At 52.6% G+C, this 24,557-nt stretch overlaps 1 protein-coding gene across 9 annotated transcripts in view; it reads left to right on the top strand.

The window, feature by feature from the left end:
- Window positions 1–24,557, top strand: part of NCOR2 (nuclear receptor corepressor 2) — a 226,578-nt gene that overhangs the window by 113,794 nt on the left and 88,227 nt on the right. For 8 of the 9 annotated variants that reach the window (XM_064392861.1, XM_064392858.1, XM_064392857.1 and 5 more), the window contains exons 6-8: window positions 3,273–3,386; window positions 14,509–14,565; window positions 19,166–19,218. In XM_064392861.1, coding sequence (XP_064248931.1) covers window positions 3,273–3,386; window positions 14,509–14,565; window positions 19,166–19,218 — 224 coding nt within the window. Of the gene's footprint in view, window positions 1–3,272; window positions 3,387–14,508; window positions 14,566–18,930; window positions 19,045–19,165; window positions 19,219–24,557 lie in introns of those variants that run through there. The other variant, XM_064392862.1, reaches the window with a different exon arrangement.

The raw sequence follows: 24,557 nt of genomic DNA, 5'->3' as shown, positions 1-24,557 counted from the left end.
GGTAATTAAATACACTTGTATGGAAAGGCAAAAAAAAAAAAATAAAATCCCAACCAACCACAGTCCACCATCTCTCTCTTTCTGGTTGTTCCAAAAATGGCAGGGAAGGCTCTGCCTGGACTTTGCAAGAAGCAAAGCTGAGAAACCTTCCCCAAACCCTGCACACCCCTGGCAGGAGGCCACCTCCGTCAGCCATCCCCCGCTCATTCATGAGCCATATGCGCTCAGATCTCTGCGAGTCCCCTCTCCCCCTCTTCCTGACAGGGAAGGATAATCCTTATGCATTTATTCCTGGCAGCGGCACCGGGGATCTGAAGGAGAAATAAACTGCTGGGCTGTTCTCTGCAGCCTCCCTGGGCGCTGAGCTCAGCCCGGGGCTCTCCGGGAGTACAACACTCCCACCTGGTGATGGAGGTGGAGCTGGCTGCGTGGAACAGCTCCAGGGCTTCCCCTTCCATCGGCCTGAGCTTCCTGTGGTCTCTTTGAAGGTGGTTTGCAGAGCTGCCCTGTGGCTGGGAGGCTCTGCTCTCCCCGGGCAGGTGAAGCATCCCAGTGCCCAGGTGGTGGCAGTGGGTGCTGTGTGGCATCCTTGGCTTCACCAGGCAGGTGTCTGTCTGCCCAGGTGGTGGCATCTGGGTGCTGTGTGGCATCCTTGGCTTCACCAGGCAGGTGTCTGCCCAGGTGGTGGCAGTGGGTGCTGTGTGACATCCTTGGCTTCACCAGGCAGGTGTCTGCAGCACAGAGCTGGTACCTGCAGGGATGGGCCCTTCCTGAAGCACCACCCACCCTCCCACCAGTGCTGCAGCCTGCCGTGTCCCTCTGTAGCACATGGTCCAGCCAAAGGGTCTCTCTCTTGGTGGGGGCACCTCTCCCACTTGGAAAAGGGTTGGCCTGTGGATGCTGTGGCTGGTGGTGGCATCTTGCATGCCTTCAGCACTGCTCCCTGCCCTCCATTTGGGGAGAGAGGCAGGTCTTGGGCAGCCACTCTGGGTGGAGGGAGGGAGTGTGCAGCCGTCAGGACTCATCTCTCATCCCGCTCTCTCCCTGTAAAGGTCACAGTCCCAGCCTGGCTTTTGTGGCAGACCTTTAAGAAATCCATTTTGTCCCTGTCTGGGAACCCTGACCTATTTTGCTTTGCCATTTCCCACGGCTCCCAGGAGTAGCTGTCGAGGCTGCAGTCAGGTGCTGCCTCCAGCCCCTCCTCACATCCTTACCCCAGCATCTGGCCCTTTAATATCCATACAGTGCGACACCGCAGCAAGTAGAGTTTAATTCTCTACTGTATTTCAGCTATAATTAGATTTGTATTTTTTCTTCTAATGAGCTGTTCTTAATGAGCCTCCACTTAGTGGCAAACTTTCGTTTCCTGATAGGCCATCAAACCCTCTCGTCTGAAATCCCTTGCTACACACCCGACCACTTGGCAGAATTTTTGTGGCTTTCCAGAACGATATAGCCAAGTTTTGGATGCTTTGACTTTTTTTTTTTAAACACAAATATTTTCCCCAAGAGAAGTAGATGTATCTGATCCTTTTTGCTGGCTTGTTCTTTGGAGTTTTTGGAGTTTATCCCACGGGAGTGAGGATGTGTGATAGGGTGCCTCGGGATGACACCAGGGAAGAGCTGGCAGGTCCTGGAAGTGCTGCTTCTGTGCCAGGGCTGGTGCCAAATACAGCTTGGCAGCCCATGGTTTCAGCAGTGGCTTCTCAGGGAGCTTTTTCCCCCGTCCCGTGGTTTGGGCCACCTGAGGTGTGGCCATGGCTGAGAACAGCAGAGGGCTGAGGGCTGTTCCTGTGGTTGGAGCCTTCAGTGTGCCCCCGTGGTGGGGCTGTTGGCAGCCAGGGGGGCACAGATCCCTGCAGTGCTGGCAAAGGCTCATCCCCCTCCAGGGTGCAGATGGTTCAAGCTGGGCAGTCCTGGCTGTTCTCTCTCGTGGCTGGAGTAACTCTAAGGCTCTTGGTGATGCCACTTTATGGGACACAGGCTTTGCTGTGCTGCCAGAGCCTGCTCCCCACCCTGGCTGGCAACAGCAACCTTTTTGGCTTTATCTTGGTGTTCCCTCCCTATGCTGCTGCTGTTCCCTCTGTGAGGAGAGGTATCCACCTGTGGGGAGGTGGAGTTCACAGCATGGGGTGCTTCATCCACTGAAACACAATTTGAGGGGTGTGAGTTTTCTCAGCCAAGCCTGTCTGGGTGCTTACGTGCTTTCTTGGGCTCATCCCAAGTGTATTCTCCTGCCCTGGTGTGCTGAAGGTGTCATCAGCAGGAGCAGAGGTGATGAGGAGGAGGAGGAGTAGATGCTCTCCTTCTCAGGCCACCAGCTGCCCGTGTCTCTGGGCAGTCACTGCTGAAGCCAAGTCCCAGGTGCATTTTTTTCCTAGTACAAGACTCACTCGATTTTCCTCATGCTGCAACAGAGGATGCTTTAGCTGCAGGCAAAAAAAAACCAGCAAAGATTTGGAGATTCAGAGCCTAGCAGGGAAAAATCCCTCAGCATTTTTTGACAGCCTCTCCTCTGCCGTGCCGGTGCTGCCCCGCAGCTGCCGCGCACGGCTGCGCTCTCCCTCCTCACAGGCTGGCCCCAGGAGGAGCCTGGAGGAATCTGGGATTTCCTCTTTCAGCCGAGCAGCTCCTCAAACTTAGGGAAGGGCTGGGATGTCTCCTCCCAGCTCACAGTGTGGCAGGTGGAATGTCAGGTTTAGCTCCTGACCAGGTGATATTGCAGAGTGCAGGGGTGGCTGGTGCACGAGTCATTCAATCCAGCACAGTCATCCCAAGGCATGTCCTCCAACCCCTCCATTGCAAGGTGAAGCTGAGGGTGGAGAGCAGCCTTGCTCATCACCCCTGGCTCCTCCACCTCTCCCTGCACGCAGCAGCAGCTCCAGAGGCAGGTAGCAGCAAGGAGCCGGGCTGGAGCTGTGGTTTCATTGAAGTGTTCCCAGCACAATCGTTATTTCTAGCCCCGGGCCCGTTGCAGGAGGCTCCTTTGAGGCAGGTCCTCATCCTCCATACCCACAGCACGCCGACCCACGAGCACGGGGCCGGTGCCTGGGGCAGGCCAGCGCTGCGCCTGCGTGGCTGGGGCTGCTGAGAGCTCTCCTCCCCAGCTGGGAGCTCTCCTCCCCGTGCCTCCCCAGCCCCTGGCTCGCAGGAAGTCTCCTACCATGGCGGTTTCTGCCTCGGTCAGGGCGCCACGGAGAGTCTCGTGTGGACGGGGACGGCTGCGCTTCTTGCTGTGACTCACCCTCCTCCTCCCCCCTCTCCTTCCACAGCAACAGTTGGAGGAAGAAGCAGCCAAACCACCAGAGCCTGAAAAACCCATCTCTCCCCCTCCTATTGAGTCCAAACATCGCAGCTTGGTGCAGATCATCTACGACGAGAACAGGGTGAGTCTGGAGATGATGGTAGGACAAATGATTGTGCCGTGTCAGCGTGGCCAGGGATGGGGAGCTTGGTGAGGATCAGGTGGGGGGTTTTCCTGGGTGTTCCCTTCGGGGTGGAGGCCGTGGGCGTGGGATAGATGGAGCCCTGTCAGGATGGCGTGGATGAGCACTAATGTCTTCTGAAGAACCTGCCTGGGGGGTTTCCTGTGATCAGCCTTAGAGATGAAGCGTTCAAGAGATGCTTCAGACTCCTCTCTGTTTAACAGTTTGCTTCATCCTCTCCCCTGGGAGTAAACCAGCTTGAAAGCTGCCTCAAGGGGTGGGCTTTGACGTGGTGGGTGGGCTGCATGGATGCAGGGCGACATCTGTGCTGCTCTAATACTGGCAGGCCAGCTGTGAGCCCTCCTGGCTGCCCCTAAGGCCCCCAGGCTGGAGCAGCAAGGATGTGGCTGCAGCCATGGCTGGATTTGTGGATATTTGATGCTGTAAATAGCATTAGCAAAGGTCAGGCTGGCATCCCTGGCTCTGGATCTCTGCCTTGACCGCTCATTTATCAGCCGTTGCCTGTAACAGCAGCCCGAGGAGAGATGAATTTTGCTGTGTGCATCGGAGCGATGCTCAGAAATTGGGCCCTTTGGTAGATAATCAAGCATATTCATTTTCATTTAGGTGTTGGATAAAAAGGATGATTTTGCATAAAAGGAAAACTACCAGTCGCTAATTATTTTGAATTGCGAGGCCTGCGATTTCACTGGGAGCTGCAGAAATCCAGGTGCCTGACTCCTAAAAAGAAAAAAAAAAATCGCCTACCCTGCGCTCCCAGGCAGTGCAATTTTCCTGGTTTTCCTTTTTCCATCTGCTTCTCTCCCTGAGCAGTAGGAAAGCCAGGGCTGGCACGGGCTGTTGTGTGAGTGGGTGAAGGCTGAGGTCGATGTGTTTGAAGCATTAGCAAGCACCAGCTGGTGATGGCTGCACAGCCCTGGGCTTTGGGGGCAGTGCTGAGTGTTCCTCAAAGCCACTCTCACCACCCTGCGCCCTCTCTGGGGGTCCTGGGCTACATGGCTTGTGCATCCAGTGCAAGGGGGAGGCTCAAAAAAAGTGACCTCTCAAACATTTTTGTTCCTGTTCATTTGAGCCCCGTCCTCCTTGGACACTCTTGTGTAGCTGAACCACAAGGGGAAGAAATGGGTGATGGTGGTGAGGCAGGAGGGAAAGGTGATCTCCAGCCATCACATCCCCAACAGCCTGCATTGTGGCAGTCCCCATGAGCTGGAGCTCAGGGCTCGGTGTCCTGCCAGCCCCCTGTCCTGCTTTGTCACCTCTTGTCTCTGCCCATGCCAGCAGAAGGGTCACACATTCCCTCCCACACCTTCTCACAGCAGACAGGGTCTGCTCTCCAGGCCTCACCACCACGCAGGGTGGGCCCTTGGCATTTCTGCCCTGTCCCATGGGTGATGGCAGAGGTTGTGGAGGGCAAGCATGGAGGTCTACGTTTCTCCTGGAAAGTCCATGGCCATAACAGCTGGGACACTGTCCCACAGTGCTCAGAGCTGGTGGTGTCCCTTTGTCTGTATTAGGGGCATCTCAGCCAGCTTGGTGCCAGGGGTTTCACCATAACCTTTGTGATGGGTGCACTCATTCCAGGTGGTGCCCAGCAAGCAAAGGTCACGTTGGACACCAGATGTGTGCATGATTTCAAATCTAGCTCTGTGTTCATGTCTGAATTATGCCAGGGAAGGGCAAACAATGGTTCTTCCCTGTTCTTGTCAAGTGCCCTTGCGTGTCGTGTGTGAGGAGCCCGTCTGTGGGCAGGAGACTCCAACCAACACCTTCCCTTTGGCTTGACAGAAACCAGAGCAGGCTGCAGGCCGGTTCCTCCTTTGGAGAGGACAGGATCTGTCTGTGAGCCACAGAGAACTGGCAGCATCCCTGGCCAGCTGGGATGGCTGAGGGGTGGAAGGAGCCTCTCCAGTACCACAGCAGGGAGAGGCTGAGCTGGGCTGCAGGGGAAAGGGAGTGCTGAGTGTTGTGTTTGTCCAGGCTCCAGTGACAAGGATGGGAATCAAGATGTAATTGCCCTTCTAAAGAACATTCATGGGCTCAGCTTTCAGCCTCAGTGTACTGAATGTTTGGGATGCATTTTCACAGTGATTGCTCTGCCTTTGGGGCCAGGAGGAGGAAAGCTGGAAGAGGAAGGGTCTTGGGATTAGAGTCAGTTGAGATTATGGTGGAAAAGAGTGGCTGGTGGTCGGCTGTAGGGTGGGTTTGATGGCAGCAGATCCTCCAGGTGTTTCCATCTGTCTTTGAATGTGGGAGACACCCAGACACTCCTGTGCTGACCTGCAGCTTTACAGTTAATTGCAAGATGAGGTGGTAGGAGCAAAGGACTGCAAGCCGGATAGAGATGTATTGATTTAGAGTGATGAAGGTCACTGAGCCAAATTTTAAGCTTTTCTGCCTCTCCCGTGCTGTGGAAAAGCAGCGAAGTTGATGCCTGGAGGTCTCCTTGTGGGAAAAGCGTTGGTAATGGCTGAGCCAGGGCTCCAGCCCATGCACAAAGGGAAGGAAAGCCAGATTTACTCGCATCGCTTGGCTTGTGGCTTGCTTGAGGGAGGCAGTGCACGCTAAGAAATGCAAATAAAAAGAGGATATTCAGGCCTCAGGAGGAGGCGAGAAAGGAAAGCACCCCAGAAGTGCTGGCAAAGCCTGAAACGATCTTTAAAGAGCAATGTTGTGGAAGGGGCAGAAAGCCAGCCCTTGTGCCAGTACCGAGCAGGTGGGAGGCAGCAGCTTGGTGGAGGGGCTTCTGCCTGGCTCTGGCTGGGCTTTGTGTGGAGCAGGGGTCTGTGCTGCCCGTTCTGCCTGGCTCTGGCTGGGCTTTGTGTGGAGCAGGGGTCTGTGCTGCCCGTTCTGCCTGGCTCTGGCTGGGCTTTGTGTGGAGCAGGGGTCTGTGCTGCCCATTCTGCCTGGCCCTGGCTGGGCTTTGTGTGGAGCAGGGGTCTGTGCTGCCCGTTCTGCCTGGCTCTGGCTGGGCTTTGTGTGGAGCAGGGGTCTGTGCTGCCCGTTCTGCCTGGCTCTGGCTGGGCTTTGTGTGGAGCAGGGGTCTGTGCTGCCCATTCTGCCTGGCTCTGGCCGGGCTTTGTGTGGAGCAGGGGTCTGTGCTGCCCGTTCTGCCTGGCTCTGGCTGGGCTTTGTGTGGAGCAGGGGTCTGTGCTGCCCGTTCTGCCTGGCTCTGGCTGGGCTTTGTGTGGAGCAGGGGTCTGTGCTGCCCGTTCCCACCGCTCCTGCCAGGCCGTGCTGGAGCCGCACACTGCCCGCAGTCATTCTGAACAAAGGAGAGACCCAGAGCAGTCCATGGGAGAGGAGGGGTTACGTGAGGACACAGCAGCTAGGAAAGCCGGAAAATCAAGTTAGCCAGCCATTCTGTGACCTACTTTCCTTTTGGCGATAGCTGTGGCTTTGCAGGCGTGAATGGTTTCTAATTTTAGCTTATGGTTCATCAGGGAAGTCTGTATATTTTTCTCACCACCGTGCTGGGTATGGATGAGGGGTTGGCATGAGGGCGGCACTGGGCTGTATCCCATTTTCTCCAAATTCAGGTTTTCTGATGCTAAATGCCCATCACGCTGCTGTTCCCTCTTGTGACCTACTTAACGGGTATGATTTGAAAAGTTCCTCGGTGTCAGAGAGGATAATTATGGAAAATGTGACCTGTAATCCCCTCTTGCTACACTCTGCTGGACATGTAATTGATTTCCAGAAAAAAAGGTGACTGTACGAATTCTCTTGGGGAGGAGTGGAGAGAAGCTGCTCTTGACTGCAGTCAAATCCTGGACTATGAGGCTGTGGTTGCATTTGGGAAGCTTTTAGGGGACTTGTATTGTAGAGGAACAGCTGATATTCAAAATCCAGGTGCCTTTTCCCCTGCTATGTTCCAACCAAAGCCATTTTCCCTTGTGTCCAAAGATGGGCTGTGAAGCTGCACCCAAAAATGTACTTTTTGGGAAATCTTTGGAGTATAACACAGAAAAACACACATTTGTGTATCCAAGCCAAAATTTCAACTGTGCCAACTGTACCATTTCTGAAAGGATTTATGAGAAAGGGAGTTAACGTGTTTGGTACTGTCTGTGGATTAACCTGACAACAGACAGTGGGCAGCATTGTCAGAGCCATTTGAGTCCTATTTTCAAAAGCGTGTTCGGTCCTTGAGGAAACAAAATTGTGTTTGAAAACAGTTATGGGGGCTAAAATTGCCAAGAGCCTTTGAAAAGTGCCATGGGAAGCTCAGGGGACAGTTTTGGCTGCAGAGTGCTCCTCCCCAGGAGCTGGGTCCTGGTAGGGTGGCACAGAACTACCTGGAAAAATCAGGTTGGGATGGATGCCTCGGTTGATCCAGAGGCTGACAGTGATGGAGACATTGGGGATCTCCTAAATCAAACCCTGTCAGTGATTTTAGTGTCTCTCTGCTGAGTCTGGCACCTCAGAGGTGGTGACTGTGTGACACAGCCTCCTTGAGGACTTTAATTTGCAGCTCTGGGATGTGTTATTGTATCAACAGAATTTACCTTTCTTCCACCTCACATCCCCATAACCAGGACAGATCATCTCTTGTGTATTTTTAGCTGTAGCTTTATTCCACTGGGCATTCACGGGATTCCTTGCACCTGCCTTCCCTTGAAATCAATTGAACGTACCTGGGCTGAAGATGTTTTTGTGCTTTAAATGGAAATTTCCAAATCCCTTGCTAAGCCCGAGGAGGACAGCAGCATTGCTCTGTGCCTTTCCTGGGATACAGGGCTGGCAGTGTGTCCTGCAGGAAGCTGCTACCAGCATCCCACCATGGTTTAGCTGGGTGAATTCTCCTGCAAGTCACCTGTGTGTCCCAAAACTTCCTGTTTACGTGCGCGTGCCATCTCTGTGACTGTTGTGGTGATGTGGTGCCCGTGCCCAGCTCTCTGCCTGCCAGGTGAGGGTGGCTGCAGGTCCCTGCCGTGCAGCAGAGCCAGCAGGACTGCTGCTCAGAGGCCACACAAAGCTCCCGTGCTGGTGTCCCTGCAGAGCAGCTCACGTCAGCTCCCTCTGAGCCCTTGCGCCCGTTTGTCGCCGAGGGAGAGGTCGCGTCAGGACGTGGCGTGACTTCACCCGTGCCAGGCAGGGGACACCTCGTGCTGTGACCCACCACGCCGTGCCGAGGGCTGGGGCCAGTCCCCACGTCACCCCTGTGGGTGCCAGCAGCCACGGAGCCATCCCTGCTCTGCTGTCAGCCCTCAGAAAAACTGGGTTTGATGCAGGGCAGGCAGTGGGAGCAGCAGCAGTTTCCTCTGTCTTGCTCTTGAGATTGAGCTGGTGGAAATCAATAAGATTAAATTTTAATTCGTTTTCTGTCTTGATGCTTGTTCCTTCAAAAGGGCACAGCTATCTATCTATGAATTCAGCATTATGCTGTAAAATTGGAATTCAAAGGACTGTTTGGAACTTCTTCCATCCCCTGCTGCTGTTGTGTCTGTGCAGAGCACGTTCCCAGCTATCGGTTTACCCTCAAATACCTTCATAAAGCATTAATGCCCCATCCATAAATAAGAGAATAAATAAATGAAGGTTTTTAGCATTGCAAAATATAATCTTGCCGTTAACCACTCACAGACACTGAGTGTGACTCAGATCCTACAGGGATTTGATGTCTGTAGAACTCTGATTTTCTATGAACTCCTGATTTACATGAGAAAGGGAGGAATCGGGCTTGCCTTGTCAGCACGGAGCTGGTGCAGTAAATAAGACCTTAACAGTAAAAGTGCTTTTGAGCATTTAATCTATGGGGCTTTTTTCAAATTCTACTTTACATGGTGGTTGGGATGGGGGCTTTTCATATTTGGCTGATGAAAGGGTCTTGTTTGTTTTGCTTTTGTTTCTGATAACTTGTATTCTGCCTCGTCTGAGCTTGGATGCAAAATGGGCTTTTGGAAAGTCTGGAGGAAAACTGGAAAGGCAGGAATTCAGATACTATTGATATTTCAGAATAATAACAAGATTTTTTTTAAAGATAAAATTTAAACAATTACCCTGGAGTCATTGAGAATCTTTTAATTTTTTATTGGATTTTAAGGAAACTTTCATTTGTTTTGGCTTTTTAAAGGTCCTGGTGTCTGTTTCAGGATCTGGAGTTCCCAGTAGGTGTATTGACCTTGAAGATTTGTCTGTGATTAACCCAGACCAGATAAGGCCATGTCCTGCTTTTTCAGGTCTTGGAAGTAATGATGAGAACTGCAGAGATCCCAAACCTGCTGGAGGCTGGAAGGCAGACTGCAACCCAGCCCTGCTGGCTCTGGGGTTGGGTGACTGGAGCCTTCCTGTAACTGCTGCTGGGCTGAAACGTGGATTTCTGGAAGTTTTCTGTGCAATGCCAACACTTTGAGCAGTTTTGCAGTGGTGGAATGTTCAGCCATAGTTTGCAGTGGCAAAACCTTGCTGGCACATCACTTTAACCTTAGTGTGCCTTTGAGGGACACCAAAGCCTTGCAGACAGCAGAGTGGGATGAGAGTGTGAGTGGAAACCCAGCTGTGTTTGGGGACTCCCCACTGGCCATGGGTGGGGTGTGAGCGAGCCAAGGGCTGAAACTGTCTGGCAGTGATGAGCCAAAGCCAGAGAGAAGCAAAGAACTGAAATGAGTGGTTCTGTCACACTCTGTGCGGGGTGGGCAGGGAATGGTGTGAGCTGGTGTGAACACACGGCTCACATGTCACCAGCTTCCTCTGCTTTCTTACGGATTGTGGTGAGTCATCTGTAACCCCCACTGCATCACCTGCTGGCCCCAGCCTTGGGGACAGTGCTCTGTCACTGCTGCTGTGGTGGGGAGGTGGGGGAGCGAGCAGGGCAGCTGCATCCCATGGGCATCCCTGCACAGCATCAGCCCCTGGGCCAGCTGAGAGGGGCTGGGCTCGTGCCACTGAGGCTGACCAAGGTTCTCTGGTGCTCAGGGCACTTGGGTTCATGGAGGGCACTCATGCTTGGTCTGCTGAGAGCACTGTGGTGGCCGTGCCTGCAGGAGCTGGAGAGGGAGGAGTGTTGCTTTCCCTTCCACAGCACTGGGGCTCATCCCACCTGCTTTGTGTGGAGGGCAGCAAATTGCAGCTGGGGTGGTTTGGCTCTCAGAGAGAGCATGCTGAGGTTTAAAGAACAGAAAAAAATAGTGCTTGTGGTTGTAGGAGTGAAAATCTTTCCCTATGGAATGGGCATTGCCAGGTTGTGGTTTGGTCCCAGCACATTTTGGCTGTGCTGTTTGCTTTCTGCTGCACACAGAGAGGTGTCTCGCCTGAGGGTTTCCATGATTTCTGCTGACTTCAGCCACACTTCTCCTGAACTTTGTTTTAACCAAAATCCCTCTCCAGCCTGCCTCTTTGCCATGCTGCTCCCACAGCCCTGCCTGTCCGGGGGATGTGGTGCCAGGACAGGAACTTTTCCCAGCACCATCTCCTGCCTCTGGAAGGGCTCTGCATATCTGTGTGCAGGACACGCCTGGTCCCAAACAGAAACCCTCCCATTCCCCAGCCCTGCTGCCTACGGGATGCTATAAATAACCCCGGGAGCATGGTTCAGCTGCAGCAGCTTTGTGCTGCATGGAACCGTGGCTGGAGTCGGTCCAAGAAAGTGCCGCCTCCTAATTTCAGATCCGCTTTCTCAAAATAACTCCTGTGTTTCCTTCTCTTCCATTTTTAAACTTCGCTTTAAGAAGAGCCCACGCAAAATCCCAGGCTCTCCCTCCTCTGGTTTTGGTTGCTCTGCTGCCTCGTGGGGTTGGCTCCTCATCCCCACGGGAGCTCACATGGCCGGAAAGTTGCTCTCCTGCCTGCTTTCCCCTCCCAAGCCTATTTTAAGTTTCTTCAAAGGAAAAACAAGGGGCTGGAGTTTGCTTTGGAAGCCAAATGCTCTTCAGGCGAGAATGAAGATTTTTGTAGTCTGCAGGGAGGTTTTTGCTGTTGGTGAAGATCTCTTTAGCTCCAGGCCCCTTGGAGGAGCATGAGCCAGGGTAAGAGCACGATTTCCCTGCCTGTGCCCCTGCCCAGGGGGAGACACATTCTGTAGGGGCAAATGCTGCTGCCTGAAACATCTGTGGGTTCCCTTCTGAATGCCTGGGCCCTGCAGCAGCCAGGTTTTTGTTTCAGACATGTTTCTTGAGGCACTGATCCCTCCAAAAATGCACTTGGAAGTCCCTTTATGAAAACCACTGCTCCACTGGGGCAATATTTCAGGGTTCTCTACCAGATCAGGAAAAAGGGGCTTTGTCTGTCTGCTGGGGGGCTGCAGAGGGACTGTAAAGTGGTGGGGATCTTCATGTATCTCACTAGAGGTAAAGGCTTGGGTTTGCTTCCTGATGAATTTCCTTCAGCAATACAGGCACACTGGGGTCATTCAGCAGATGCAGAATCCATCACTAAACAAAACCAGTATTGGAACCAAGTCCTAGGTGGCCGTGCCTTTGGAAGGGAAAGGGTTTACCAGGACTGCTGGTGGTCTTTAGCAAAGGTCCCACAGATGTGGGAGCTGGGGGGCTGCCTTTGTACCTGAACAGTTTGAGCTTTGCATCAAATTCTCCATTCTTTGCATAAATTCTTAGGAATTCTTAGGAACCAGTCAGGTTCTGGCTTGCTGGGTCCCTAGGCAGGAACACACCCCCCTGTGTCTGTCTGTCCTTAGAGATGAGCCCTGGCGTGGTGGGAACCTTCTGCTGGGTGTTTTATGTTCTTCCCAGTTCCACCGCCAGCTCTCACCTCGGTCTGCCAGGCCCTTCAGACAGCTCATTATGGTTCTGCTGTGATCTGATAAAGGCAGCAAGGAGCATCAGCAATTACAGTGGGTGTCAAGTGTTAATTGGGCAGCTTTCAAGATAGAGGAATTTCTTTGTGTACGTACAAAGATATGACGTGCTCGGAATAGCTTCTCCTCCTGATCTTCGTTCTGGAGACGCGTGTATTGCAGTTGGTTAATGCAAGACAAATTATGTCATTCTTCTTGATTCGCCACATGTTCTGCCTGTGGTGCTTTGCCTCTGGCTTGTCTCATTAAGTTGTCTAAACATGGCAAATGCAGCAAGCTGAACATACTCAGCTTTTCCTCAAAGTTAATCTTATTGTACGCAGCATCGCCAGTCCCTTGCTGTGCCATCCCTGCTGCCAGGGCATCTTCCACCAGCCCATGGTGGGACTGTCTGCCTTCAGTGAGGCTACAGTCTTCTACCCATAATTATGCAAAATGCAATTAATTCATTTACAGCTTTTTGTCCCAGGTGCGCATCAAAACATTTTGGTAAGCTGCTCACCAGCAGCCAAAGGCAGGCAGGAGGGCATTGGCCAAATCATCCTCTTGGATGTAGAGTGTTTTTGGTGGTTTTAATGATCCTTCCTCTCCTGAAAATCTTACCCTCTGGGTTTAATTCTGTAGGACTTTTTAATGCCACAGTGCTGATGTCCTCCAAGGTCGGCAGATTTTGTGGCTTGTGAAGACAAAATATTAAGCTCTGGCTCAGAGTTCTCTGTTGTGTGAGGGGCAGGTCCTGGGGCAGACTTGGCTCATTCCCATTAACACAATCAGGTGGGCAGTGATGGTGACATCTGTGACCACCAAGGTCTGCTGTGGGGGTGCTGTGGATACCAGGCAGGGATGCAGTGCCAGCAGGGCTGCTGCCTGCCCCGTGTGGGGATGGTGCCAGGGCAGGCTCCCTGCACGGTCACATTGCTTACATCTCTCTTATCATCCTTGAAGTCACTCTAAATTGCACAAAAGCTGTGTGTCCTGCTGAGTGTACAGCAGATACAGGAACTGGAAGCTCTCCTGGTCGTGCTGTGGTGAGGCACCTGCTGCAGGCTGTGCAGCTGGGACGGGGCTGGGTTTGGCCAGGGCCATTTGCCTGGAGCCTGAGCCCCACAGGGGCAGGGGGACTCCCACGGCTGCCTGGGGTGACTCTTCCACAGTGCTCGTGTGCAGATCAGACTCTGTGTGGGTGCACAAGGCCCCTGCCAGAATCTGCACACCTACAGCTGCAGCAGTGGGGGGATAGATGAGACTCTTGGAAACCCTCCACGGGGGTGGATGCGGGGGCAAGCGGCAGGGCTGTGTGCCAGCCTGTGGTGAGACAATCCTGGGAAACTCATCCTACCCTGAGACAGCGTGAGAGGTGCCTGGACAGCTACGTGAGCTGGACCCCTGGAGCTGAAATCCCTTTCCCTGGAAGGTTTCCCCAGGGTTTGCCAAGCCCCACGGGCTCTGCCAGGAGCCCAGACCCCAGCTCAGCCCTGCTCTCCAGGCCTGGGGCTCAGCTCCCAGTTTAGGCAGCTGGGGATTTTCTCTCTCCCTTACCCAAAATAGCTAAAACTACCTATTTTATCTGAACCTCTGAAAATCCATCTCCTCATCCCCATCACTGTCAGGTATTCAGCAGCTCAGCCCGTGGTGTCGGCAGCGTGCAGTGATCTGGATTTATTGGACTGTCAGTAACCCCCTGAACAGCCTGGCTTTGCGAGGAAGTGCTGTTTACTGAAAATGTCATCTTTTATTTAGCCTCCTGCTACAGCCAGCCCATGTCTTTTTTTTTCAGGCCTGTTTAATTAGTAACCACTGCACAGCCCCCGACACGTGTTCCTGGGTGGTTTTTTTGCCTTTAATAAGCACTAGGAAGCCCGGCCGGGGGCGGGAGGGGACGGGCAAGGGCTGCTCTGCGGCTGGGAGGGAGGGAAGCGAGAGCACGATGAGGAGCCCAGGGCAGCTCAGCTCTAATGATCACATGCTCGTCGAGAGATGAATCCTAGAAAGGGCATCTCTGCGGGCGTGCCGGTGTGCCCGCCCTCCTCCTCCTCCTCCTCCTGCTGCTCCTGGCAGGGCAGCCGCGCAGAGGTACCGGGCACTGTCCCCGCCTGGCACCACAGGGGTCGGGGATCCGGGTCACTTCAGTGGCTTTAGAGTCATGATAGCCCGAGTGCTGCTGGTCCGGAGGCTGAGCTGAGGCAGGGATGGGATTTGTGACGGCTCTGTGGAGGTTTGAGGAGCGGTTTTGGCGGAGGGGAGAGCTGGAGCAGAGAGCCGCGGTGGCACCAGTAACTTTTTTCTTCCTGTCCCCTTTCCTCCCTGCAGAAGAAGGCGGAGGCTGCCCACCGGATCCTGGAGGGGCTGGGGCCGCAGGTGGAGCTGGTGAGTGTTACCTGTGCCGCGGGGGCCGGGCCGTGCCTGTGTGGGCACCAGGAGCTGTGCTGCTGGCACGGCACCAAAGCAGGAAGCGAACTGACTGAGATGGGTACTGAAAGCAGGCAGACACACACACAGAGCCCTCCTCGGGGAGGCTTAACCCTTTGGCTCCCTGCTGGCACGGAGGGTGGAAGGGGCTCTGGCACACTCTGCCTCCACTTGGGGTGCTGAGGCTTCATCAGACCCTGCAGCAGCACTGTGGGGCTGCTGCCTGCCCAGCCAGCCTCGAGGGGCTGTGTGGAGGGGTGGGTGCTTGGACTCTGCTCTGTCCCACCTGCTGAAGATGGAGGAGGATGCTGAAGGGTCCTCTGTGAGCACAGCCCAACTCCAGCCTCAACCTGCAGGTCTCAGGACTCACACACTTCCTACTCACACACTTCCTATTTCGCTCTCTCTCATGCATAGGGAAGCTGAGAAAACAACTTAGGACAAATTGTCAATTTTGGGCTGCTCCCTCATCTGGAAAAATCCATTTGTAGTCAAAGGACTGACTGCTGGAAACGAGCCCTGGGGGCTGGGTCCTGGAGAAGGTGCCTGGAAAGGTGCACTGGCAGTGGTGCTGCTGGAAAGATCAGCCCAGTGTGACAGACAATCTGCTCTGCACCAGCCCTGGGATGCAGTGGAGGGAGCCGTCTGCAGATGGGAGCAGGCAGCTCACAGGCTCCCACAGCTGTAATTTGCACTTGCCTTGTGGGGGTGGTACTAATTGCTGTCTTCCCCTGTGCATAAGGGAGAGGTCACACGTGACAAAGCCCACTTCCTTGTTGAGGAGGTAACACTCATTATTATTCCTCTGAGTCACCAGGGTCAAACCCTTTGCTCTTTCTGCTCTGAAGATTGGCAGTGCCCCGGGTTGGTGCTTCCTCATCCGAAAGATGTTGCATTTCCTTTCCTTCCTCCTCCTTTCTTTGGTTTTGTTTTTTTTTTTTTTTCACTGTTTTTTCTCTTTGCAGTTTATTGATGTTTTCTCCCTGGGTGTTGACACTGCATGGTGGGGGCTGTAACAGAGCCCAGTGCAAACCTTTCCTCTGTCTCTGTGCCTTACTCATCAGAGGGCAGGAGAAAAGGGGAAACGTCACAGAGAAAGCCCAGCTGGGCTCTGTGTGCATCCTGCAGCCTGTCTGGTCCATCTGCCGTGGGAGAGGCACTTCCTATGGGCCATCCCCACTCTGTGTCAGGCACAGCAGTGCCCAGGACCTGCCAACAGCCTACAAGAGACAAGATGAATGGTCACAGCTTCTACTGAGCTGGCAAGGAAGCAGCTCCAGGAAGAAGAGCATGCTCTGCCTGATGTTCATGCCTGCCCCACCATGTCACACACCTCATGCTCCAGCCCACAGGTCTCCTGCAGGGAGGTTGAGCAGCCTGGTGCCAGTCCAGTCTGTGCAGGGAGAGGTGTGGCTGTCACCAGCAGGGCTGTGGCTGCTGTCAGCTCTGCTGGGATGTCCAGAGAGCTCTGGTGCTGCCTTTGGAGCAGTGATGGTGCTGATGCACGCTGGCTCATGGGCTGGGCTGAGGGGTTGTGGTGGGAGCTGGTCAGTCATGGCACCAGGACTGGTGTGCCAGCAGATTGGAGCAGGAGAACAAAGACTTCTGGGAAGCAGGGATCCAGTTTGGGTCCAGCGCTGTAGTGATACCATTTTAAAAAGTCCACATTTTACTTGGGAGAAATGGTTTTGAGATGCATAATTTGAACCCTGCAGTGTCCAGAAAGCAATCAAGACCTTTCTGTTTTATTTCTAAAGAGCTTTCAGTAAATCTGGGGCTTTTCCAGTAATGGCTTTGCATTGCAATGATGTTTTTCTAAAATGTCATTCTCCAGAGAAATGTATTACACGTTTCTCACTCTGGAGAAACACTGGGTATGTTTTGAATATCACCTTACCCATCCGACCTGTGGGCTTTACTTCTCCTTACTTACTGAGAAGGGTGGAATTAGGAGTTGTGGATGGCTCTGAGGGAAGATGCTGTTTCTCAGTCCCTGCCCTGCTGAGAATAAAGTTTCTTTAAGTATTTAGTCTGTGAGTTCTCTGTGGGCAAGTAGAACTTGTCTCCTGGGCTTCCTCCACTGCATGGGCTGAGTTATGGTGCTGAGGTTATTGTGCAGATAGAAATCTCTTTGAGGTGCTGGTGTCATGTGGATCTTGGGTTCTGGTCCCAGAAATTCATATTTCTGACTGTTTGGGCATTTTTTTAAAACTACGTGTTCCAGTGCTTGTCTGCTAACACTTCAGTTTCCTAGCTAAGACTTTTAAATGTTCATATCATTTATAGGTTGTAGTTGAGAGGAGTCATTAGCTTTTGGTCAGCTGGTTGGCAGCAGGGCATCTGTGATGTCCATGTGCACGTGAGCATTTCCAGCCCAGGTCCAAACCAAAATGTTAATTCCACTGCTTCTCCCAGGAGGAAGGTCTGTGTGACCTGCAACATGCAAGCTTCTTGGCTTTGATATTTATGAGCAGGGATGGAAGAGAGATGATTATTCCTCAGTATTTCCAGTTCCTGCAGTCCTCTTCCAAAAGACAGTCACTAGTCAAGGCCTCATAGTGGTTGCTCCAGCCTTCCGGGGTGACTGAGGATGTGATGCTCTGGCGCTGTGGCTGTTTCTTGTGCCTGTGGTGCAGACCTGCCTCTCTGGAGCTACGTGATGAGACGGATGTCTGTGTTCCTCTGAGCTTTCCAGGCATGAAGTGCACAGCCAGCTCTGAGCCTGGAGTCGAACCAGCAGATCCGAGAGGATTCGTGATAGAAACACCCCTGGGGAAGAGATCCCACTGAGAATGTCTTCTTCACGAGGATCTGCTCATCCCTCTCATGTGCCCTGGATCTGCCAGCACACGGTGGCCAGGTGGCTCCTGGCAGGTGGCTCCTGGCAGGCTTGCAGCCTGTCACCCCCTCGCCAGGTAACGGAGGCGCAGACGGCGTGCTCCTGGAACACGGTGCTTCATCCCCCGTGCCTGTCTGCTGGGGGATTACGTGCTCTGCCTGCCCCTTCCACCTGGGATTACGTGTGCTTTCACAGAGAAGAGGGACACGTCCAAGGACAGCCAGAAAGAGAAGCTGGTGACCTGCTGGTGCAGCGGTGATGGAGTAGGGACAGCTACACCCAGTCTCTGTTCTCTGTGGATTGATGTGGCTGCCCTGTGTGGCAGCAGAGTGGAGAAGCAAAATCTGTGTTTTACAGAGAAGTAGAAACAGGCTGTGTGGAAAAACAAGCTTCTGTGCCAAGCACCTGTGATGGTGATAGGGAGATACCACAGAGGATGTGGGAGTAACACCTTCTTCAAACTGGAGGGGAAAAGGACCCATCTTTGTTTACGCGTCCTGTCGCCTCCAGTGCTGCTCACCTGGTCGAGCAGATGCTCAGCACATGTTGTGCTCTTTTCCTGTGTTTAATCTGGGGTGAAATCGGGTAGACCCAGAGCACCACCTCAGCCCTATCGACCACAGGAGGAGGGTGAGCTGGTGTGTGTATCCATGGTCAGGATGGTACCTTCAACCAGGCCATCACATGTCCCTCTGCCTGTGTTGGTCACAGATTGTGAGATGCTCACAGCTGGTTTGGGGAAGGTTTGTGGATGAGCTGCCTGAGTACTTGGTGATGTTTTTGTGGTCAGACCTGAGCTGTGATGGTTGCTGGTGGTGGTTGGGCTGTGGCAAGCTTTGGTTATCCCACTCTTGGACATGTTCACAGCAGCTTAAGACAATGAGCAGAAGTGTTGAAGGGCTTAATCCTGAGCACCCTGTCAGCCTGCTGATGTGGACACAATTGGTGGCAGCCCCTGGAGTGTGTGCTGAGCTGTTAATTACAATGGGTGGGATTGAGCCTGGTCTCTGGCATCTCTCCCTTCCAGAGGTGGGACCCTCCAGATTCCCAAGGATAGGGGAGGTAGAGGTAGTGGGGCAGCGACCAGGGATGGATCCAACTCTGACTCCCCATGGAGGTCCCTGCCATATCCCCACTGAGCGTGTGGGGCACAGAGCAACCCTGGGGAAAAACCCTTTTCTGCTGGAGCCCAGTCACCCCTCCTGAGGCCCAGATGAGCATCGCTGTGCTCAGGTGTGCAGGGGGACCTGACAGCGCTGAAACCCCAGTGCGAACGCTTGTCCTGCCTGCAGTGCCTGTGCCTGGCTCGCTGGCAGGGCTCAGGCAGGCTTTCACCGCGTAGACATAACAACTCGCAGCTCGCAGACTGTCTCCCCGCTCGCCGAGCCCCGCTCTCCCCTCGCCTCCCCCGTGTCATCTGTTGCGAGGCGCAGTGCGTGTTTTAATCGGTGAATAACAGCCGCGTCCTCGCCGCGCCGCGCCGGCCGCCGCCGCAGAGCGCTGCTCCCAGCCAGCTCGGGCGCTGCCTGCCCTCCCACGGGCTGAGCCAAGGATGCTCCGGGATGCTCCGGGATGCTGCCGGGAGCCAGCAGCCTCCAGTACGGCCGGCAGCGGGGCTGGGGCCACGGGCTGGGGGTCTGCACCGGGACTGCCGATGGGTGTAAGTTCCTAAATGTCAGACCGTGCCATTTATGCCTTCGTTTCTCTTATTTGTTTCAGCCGTTATACAACCAGCCTTCAGACACCAGGCAGTACCATGAGAACATTAAAATGTAAGTATGTGGCAATGAAGCTGTTTTAAATGTCAGGTTGGGCACTAGGCTGGAGCAGGAGGGGTGCCAGCTTGCTCCCAGACCCCAATTAAAGCTGCTGAGGAATTGTGAGCATCCTGTCTGAGCTGCTCGGGGTGCCTGAAGCATGAACCAGCTCCAGGAGCTCAGCAGCCAGGAGCTGTAGCTTAAGGTGGATGCTGAAGGTGCTGTTTGATTTTCTCAGGGTGGGGTGGATGTGGGTCCTTGATGTTTTCCCAGACAACACTTACCTTAAGTGTTTTCTTCTGTGTTTCTCCCATACTGAAATATGAAATCAGCTGCCTCTGTGTGTGTGTGTGTGTGTTTGCATGCGAGAAAGATGAGGTAAAATGAAAAGTTGCAATTACAATTAGATTTTCATGAAGGACCTCTTGAATGTCTAATAACAACTGGTTATTTCAAAGATACTTACTGAGACTTAGCAATCATCTAATTTGACTTATCACCTCAATACATGATTTAATCATCAGCATGTGTTTAATAACCACAGTGACTTCCTGAACATAGAAGAACTATAACAGATAATGAGAATAGCGATAATTGTGATTATTGTTGGAAATTTAAATAGTCAAACCAGATCTGAAACTTTTTATCTGCCTTGAATGAACTGATGATTGCTCTGAGCTGCCTGCAGCGAGTCTATTTTGGTACCAGCTCGGTCAGCTGGTGATAATCATCTTTAATAATCTATTAACAAAAGTTAATAATCTCTTGCTTTTCAGCGGTATGTTAATTGATCCCGGGGGTTTATAAGGGAAGAGTTCCTGTACCTTTGCTCTAGGGGAGCATGGTAGGAGGTGGCAATGTTTAGGGGCTCTCTGTCCCCAGGGGCTGCAGGGAGGGGGGTTTGGTGATGTGACCCCTCTGCTCGCTGCCAGGCCCTGCTCTGTTCCTGCTCCACCCAGAGCTTCCTGTGTCATCCCAGCACTGCACTCCCTGCAAACCATTCCAGCCCGGGGTCACCCCCAGCCCCTTGGGGGGTCCCTGTCGCTTCAGGGGGGGAATGAGTGATAACCCATGTTGTGTAGCCCAAGGCTGTGCTCTGTGCATTGCTGGTCGTGTCTCACCCTGGCTCTGGTGGGCTGTGGCAGTCACCAGCTCTCGGGGATGCCTTGAGGGGCCCCACAGCCATCCCAGTGCAAGTGCTGAAGGTGGCAATTTCAAGCTGATCGCTAGTGTTGTCCTTGAAAGAACGAGTTAAAAGTAGATTCAGATACTTCACCCACTCTGCATTCCCCTGCCAGTATTTGTGGGTTTGTGATCACATTTTCCTGTGATTTAAACCATTTCCTGTCCTGGGTTGCTGCCTGAGAGACGGGCGCAAACAAGAGGGAGCTGACTGCGCAGGGCAGGAGTAAAACTGTTGTAAGAGGTGAAGCCCCATCAAACCAGCCAGCAGAGCAGGTGTTCCCTTCCACCCCTGCCTCTGTAGGCACCTGCAGGGTTAAACCCACCCCAGACAGTGGCAGTCCCCACGTGGCTGTAGCTCTGGCAGTGACAGACCAAGGAGAGGTTGGAACAGGCAGGCTTGGGGTTAATGTTCGCTGTGATGCATGCTGCAAAAATACGGGAAGGAAACCACACATTTAATGAAAAGCCTCCGTCTCCTCCTTCCAGAAACCTGGCAATTAGCTGCCTTCAGCTGGTTATTGATGCCAGCCGAGCACAGTTACAGATCTGGGTCAGTGAAAGGCCCCTGAGCAATCTGGGCTCCAGATGTTGGCTGGTTTTGGCCGTGGGTCTGTCTTGGAGGTCCTTGGGTCTGGTCTGCACTTTGCTGCTTGTTGGTGGACATGCAGAGAAATTGGTGTGTCTTTTCTCCCATCTCTCTGCCCATGCTGCAGGTTAAAGGACATTTTGATGCTTGGGAGGCAGATAGGAAATCAAGATTTTGGTGATTCTCCACACAAATGATTCAGGCTCCTTTGACCAAGGGCAGAAGATAGTAGACTTCTCTGTTTTGACTGAGTTACACTTGGATGTTCACATCTGAGCTACAACTTTTCCACAAGCTGAATTTGAAGATATTTTTTGTCTTTTCCTTGTTCTTAGTATGTTTTTGCCTTTCTGCTCCAGAAGAGCAGCTTCTGCTCCATAGCCTGGAGGTGGCTGTTTCCATAGGAGATGGAGTAAATCCTCAGGGTGCTGGGAGACACCAGCCAGATGCATTAGAGCATCAGGACAGCTGCCAGGACACCACAGGTTATATTTTGCCAAGGTGTAATTGGATGCAGATTCTCTAGAACAGCTTCACCCTATGCAGATTTAGCCATGATGAAAAAGCCTTTTGGCAGATTGCTGGAAAATCATCTGGGTTGTGATTCTGTCCACAAATCCTCACTGCATCCTGGCTGTGTTGTGCCAAATGGGAACTGCCCCTATATGAAGCTGGTCTGGAGCCTGAGGGCCACAAGATGGCCAGGCTATTATTGTCACAAATACCTTTTACAGCTTTTTTTTTTCTTTTGTTTTTAAACGCTTCTTAGTGTGAATTTTTTATTCTCAGTTGAATGTTTGCAAGTGTCAGTGGGAAGGCATTTGAATATCAGAAAGGCAGGATTCCTCGATTTCTCCACAGCTATACTCTCTGCCTTGCAACACTCATTTAATTCTCCCTTCTTGTTTGCTTTGCTTTTCAGCTGGGATGAGTCACGTATGCTAATAGAGCTGGCTGGGGAGTTACCAGGAGAATTTCTACTCTTACTGAGATGTTACAGGTCTCTTATATTCGTGGAGTTTTATGGCCTGTCTCCTATTCAGTACAGTTAAAATTAATTTCATGCCCCAGTTCATTCCAGTGTTTGCAGCTTGAAAAGCTTTTAAGTCCTATTTAGCTGCCTGGCTGTGCTCCGTTCCTCGTCTGCACGGTCCCTTTGGTTCACCTGTGAGTGCAGGCTTCCAGCAAACACGGTTAATTTTGTATGCTACATCTGCTCTGGGAGCCAAGGCACCCTTGAGTGGTTTGTTCCAGAGACTTGACCTACCTTTGATGGGACCGTGTCCTTCCTGTTTGAAATTCCTGCTTTGTTGGAGAGAAGGGCTCTGCCACCCCTCATCAAGAAAGAGCAGGGTAAGATGGCATTTAGTGCCCTCATTTCATAGGGATGGGGTGAGCTTTGCCCCTGTGGCCGGCTTGGCCCTTGCTGTTTGTCAAGGTGAGAATTTTTTGGCTTTGCAGCACGCTGAAAAGTTTATTCAAGATGCATCACAGCCCTGAGCACAGCTGGAAACCACTCGAGTGATTCTGCATCAGTTGAGAAGGCTACAAAAGACCCTTTTCCTACATTTTGATTAAATACAACAAATGCAGAATATGCTGGTGCACCAGTGCCTCTGGTCCAGGTCTTTATTTCAGTGCTTTGCCAGCTACAAGGATGAGAGCTGCCCTTCCCACCCTGCCACTGTAGTGACTCTGTGTATTCCCCAGGCTCAGGCTCCAAAGATATTAACCTTCTTTCCTCCAAGTGTTTGAAAAATGACAAGATGTTGTTCACATGAGCAGGATCAATTACCTGCTGTCTGTCTGAAGAGATATTCTCCAAGGGGGCCTTGGTCTCTACGGCGGGAGATTCCTGCTCGGTCAGCCATGAAAAACAGCCTGGCAGGGCTCTCCTCCCCCCTTTGCTTCCCCAAACCAGTCATCTTGCAGTCATATTCTGTGAGACTTGTGTTCGAAAGCAAAATGTGAGCTTCCCCGAGCCTTGAAAAAGCAGCCAAAAAGCAAAGTGAATAGCCCAGGGTAAGTGCATGCAAGGTGCTGTTCACAGGGTTTGCTTTCAGCCTCCCCTTGCAGAACTTCTCCTTGCTTTACACTGAAATTAGGAATGTTGGGGTGAAACCAGGCTGTGCCCCCTCAAGATGCTTGGAAAGGTGTTGGAGAAGCTCTCTGAATGTACAGTCAAAGCAGATGGAGAGGTTGGTGTGATTTGGGTTCTCTCACGTGCCCACATCCAGCAGCAGCAGAGCTGGGTGCACTGTTGATGTTTGCACATCTGGGTTCCTGTCTGCAGCTGAGAGCTTCTGGGGAGAGGGCAGGAAATCTGCCTCTGCAGAATCAAAATCTGAAGTCAGGATTTTCAGAGAGGTTTCAGGGCTTCTGAATCTCGTTTTTGTTTTCTAAGTGCCCCCCCCCTCCAAAAGAGCAGAACAGCTGTCTTCTGAAAATCTCAAACTGTGGCTTTCCAAATCACTTGTCACATAGGGAAATTTAAGTCATCTTTTCATTACTTGCTGTTTAGGGGATTTAGTAGCACTGGATTGCCTCTAAATTCATAGTTGAAGCCTGACATGTAACACAAATGTTCTTTCAAACCCTGTCATTACTAATGCATTCTCTTTCAGGTCTTTTTATTAGTGCTTGTAGACATTTTCCTCATTAGAAATTCACCTAGCAGCTCCCTGCTCATCCCATTCAAGGTTTCTCATCTCTTTTATTCTCTATTGGCATGCACCAAGGCAGCAGATTACCTAGTGATGAATTACTAAGTGATGGAGACACACACTGCTACCTTCTGCTTCTTCCTTTTGCCAGCAAAAAGCCAATACTGATTTAGGGGGGGAGTAACTTGCCACACTTGGGCTTGAGTAACTTGTCACATTTGGGCTTGTGTTGTCAGTTTGGGCTTCAGGGCAAGGCAGAGGTGTTTCTGCCTGACTGTACATCCAGAGTTATAAACTTCTGCCACTTCACCCTCAGAGGCACTGATGGTGCTGGGGTTTAGTCCATCCCCGTGCCCAAGGGCTCTGGGATAAATAACTAAAGATCTGCTTTGCTTTTCTTGCCCAGAAAGTGTTTCTAAATATTGCCAGGCACTGCCCTGAACAGCTGGCTTTCCAGAAGCGTGCCCTGCCTCAGGGTTAGTGGGTTACAGTGTGTTAGCAGCTGGAGCTGTGTGCTCCAGCCGTTTCAGAGCCAGCAGGGAATGAGTGCAGTGACCTGTGAGCAGGGTGAGCTGCTCCCTGCCCTCCTGGGGGAGTCCTGTGGCTGCAGGGGATCACTGGCTGCCCTGAGCTGCAGCTGGGGCTCCTGGCACCGGCCCTGCACAGGGGCAGGCGTGGCAGGGGGAGGACAGAGCTGTTTGGGTCTCCATTGCCTCCAGGCTGGTTTCACCTCGGAGCGTTCGTGCTCTCCTGGTTTGCGGATCTCTCATCTCCCTGTGCTTTGTTTGGCTGGAGCTTCCTCGGTTTCCTACCCTTGCCTGTGTGCTCCATCTTGCTGTACAATGGCTTTGCCAGCTGCTCACTGCCTCCTTCCCCATCACTCTTTGAATCTGGTCCCTACTGTGTTTGCTCTGGCTGAT

Source organism: Passer domesticus, chromosome 17, assembly GCF_036417665.1.
Source record: "Passer domesticus isolate bPasDom1 chromosome 17, bPasDom1.hap1, whole genome shotgun sequence".
NCBI lineage: Eukaryota > Metazoa > Chordata > Aves > Passeriformes > Passeridae > Passer > Passer domesticus.
Note: the sequence above shows the minus strand (reverse complement) of the source record. Positions and strands in the feature narration are given on the sequence as shown.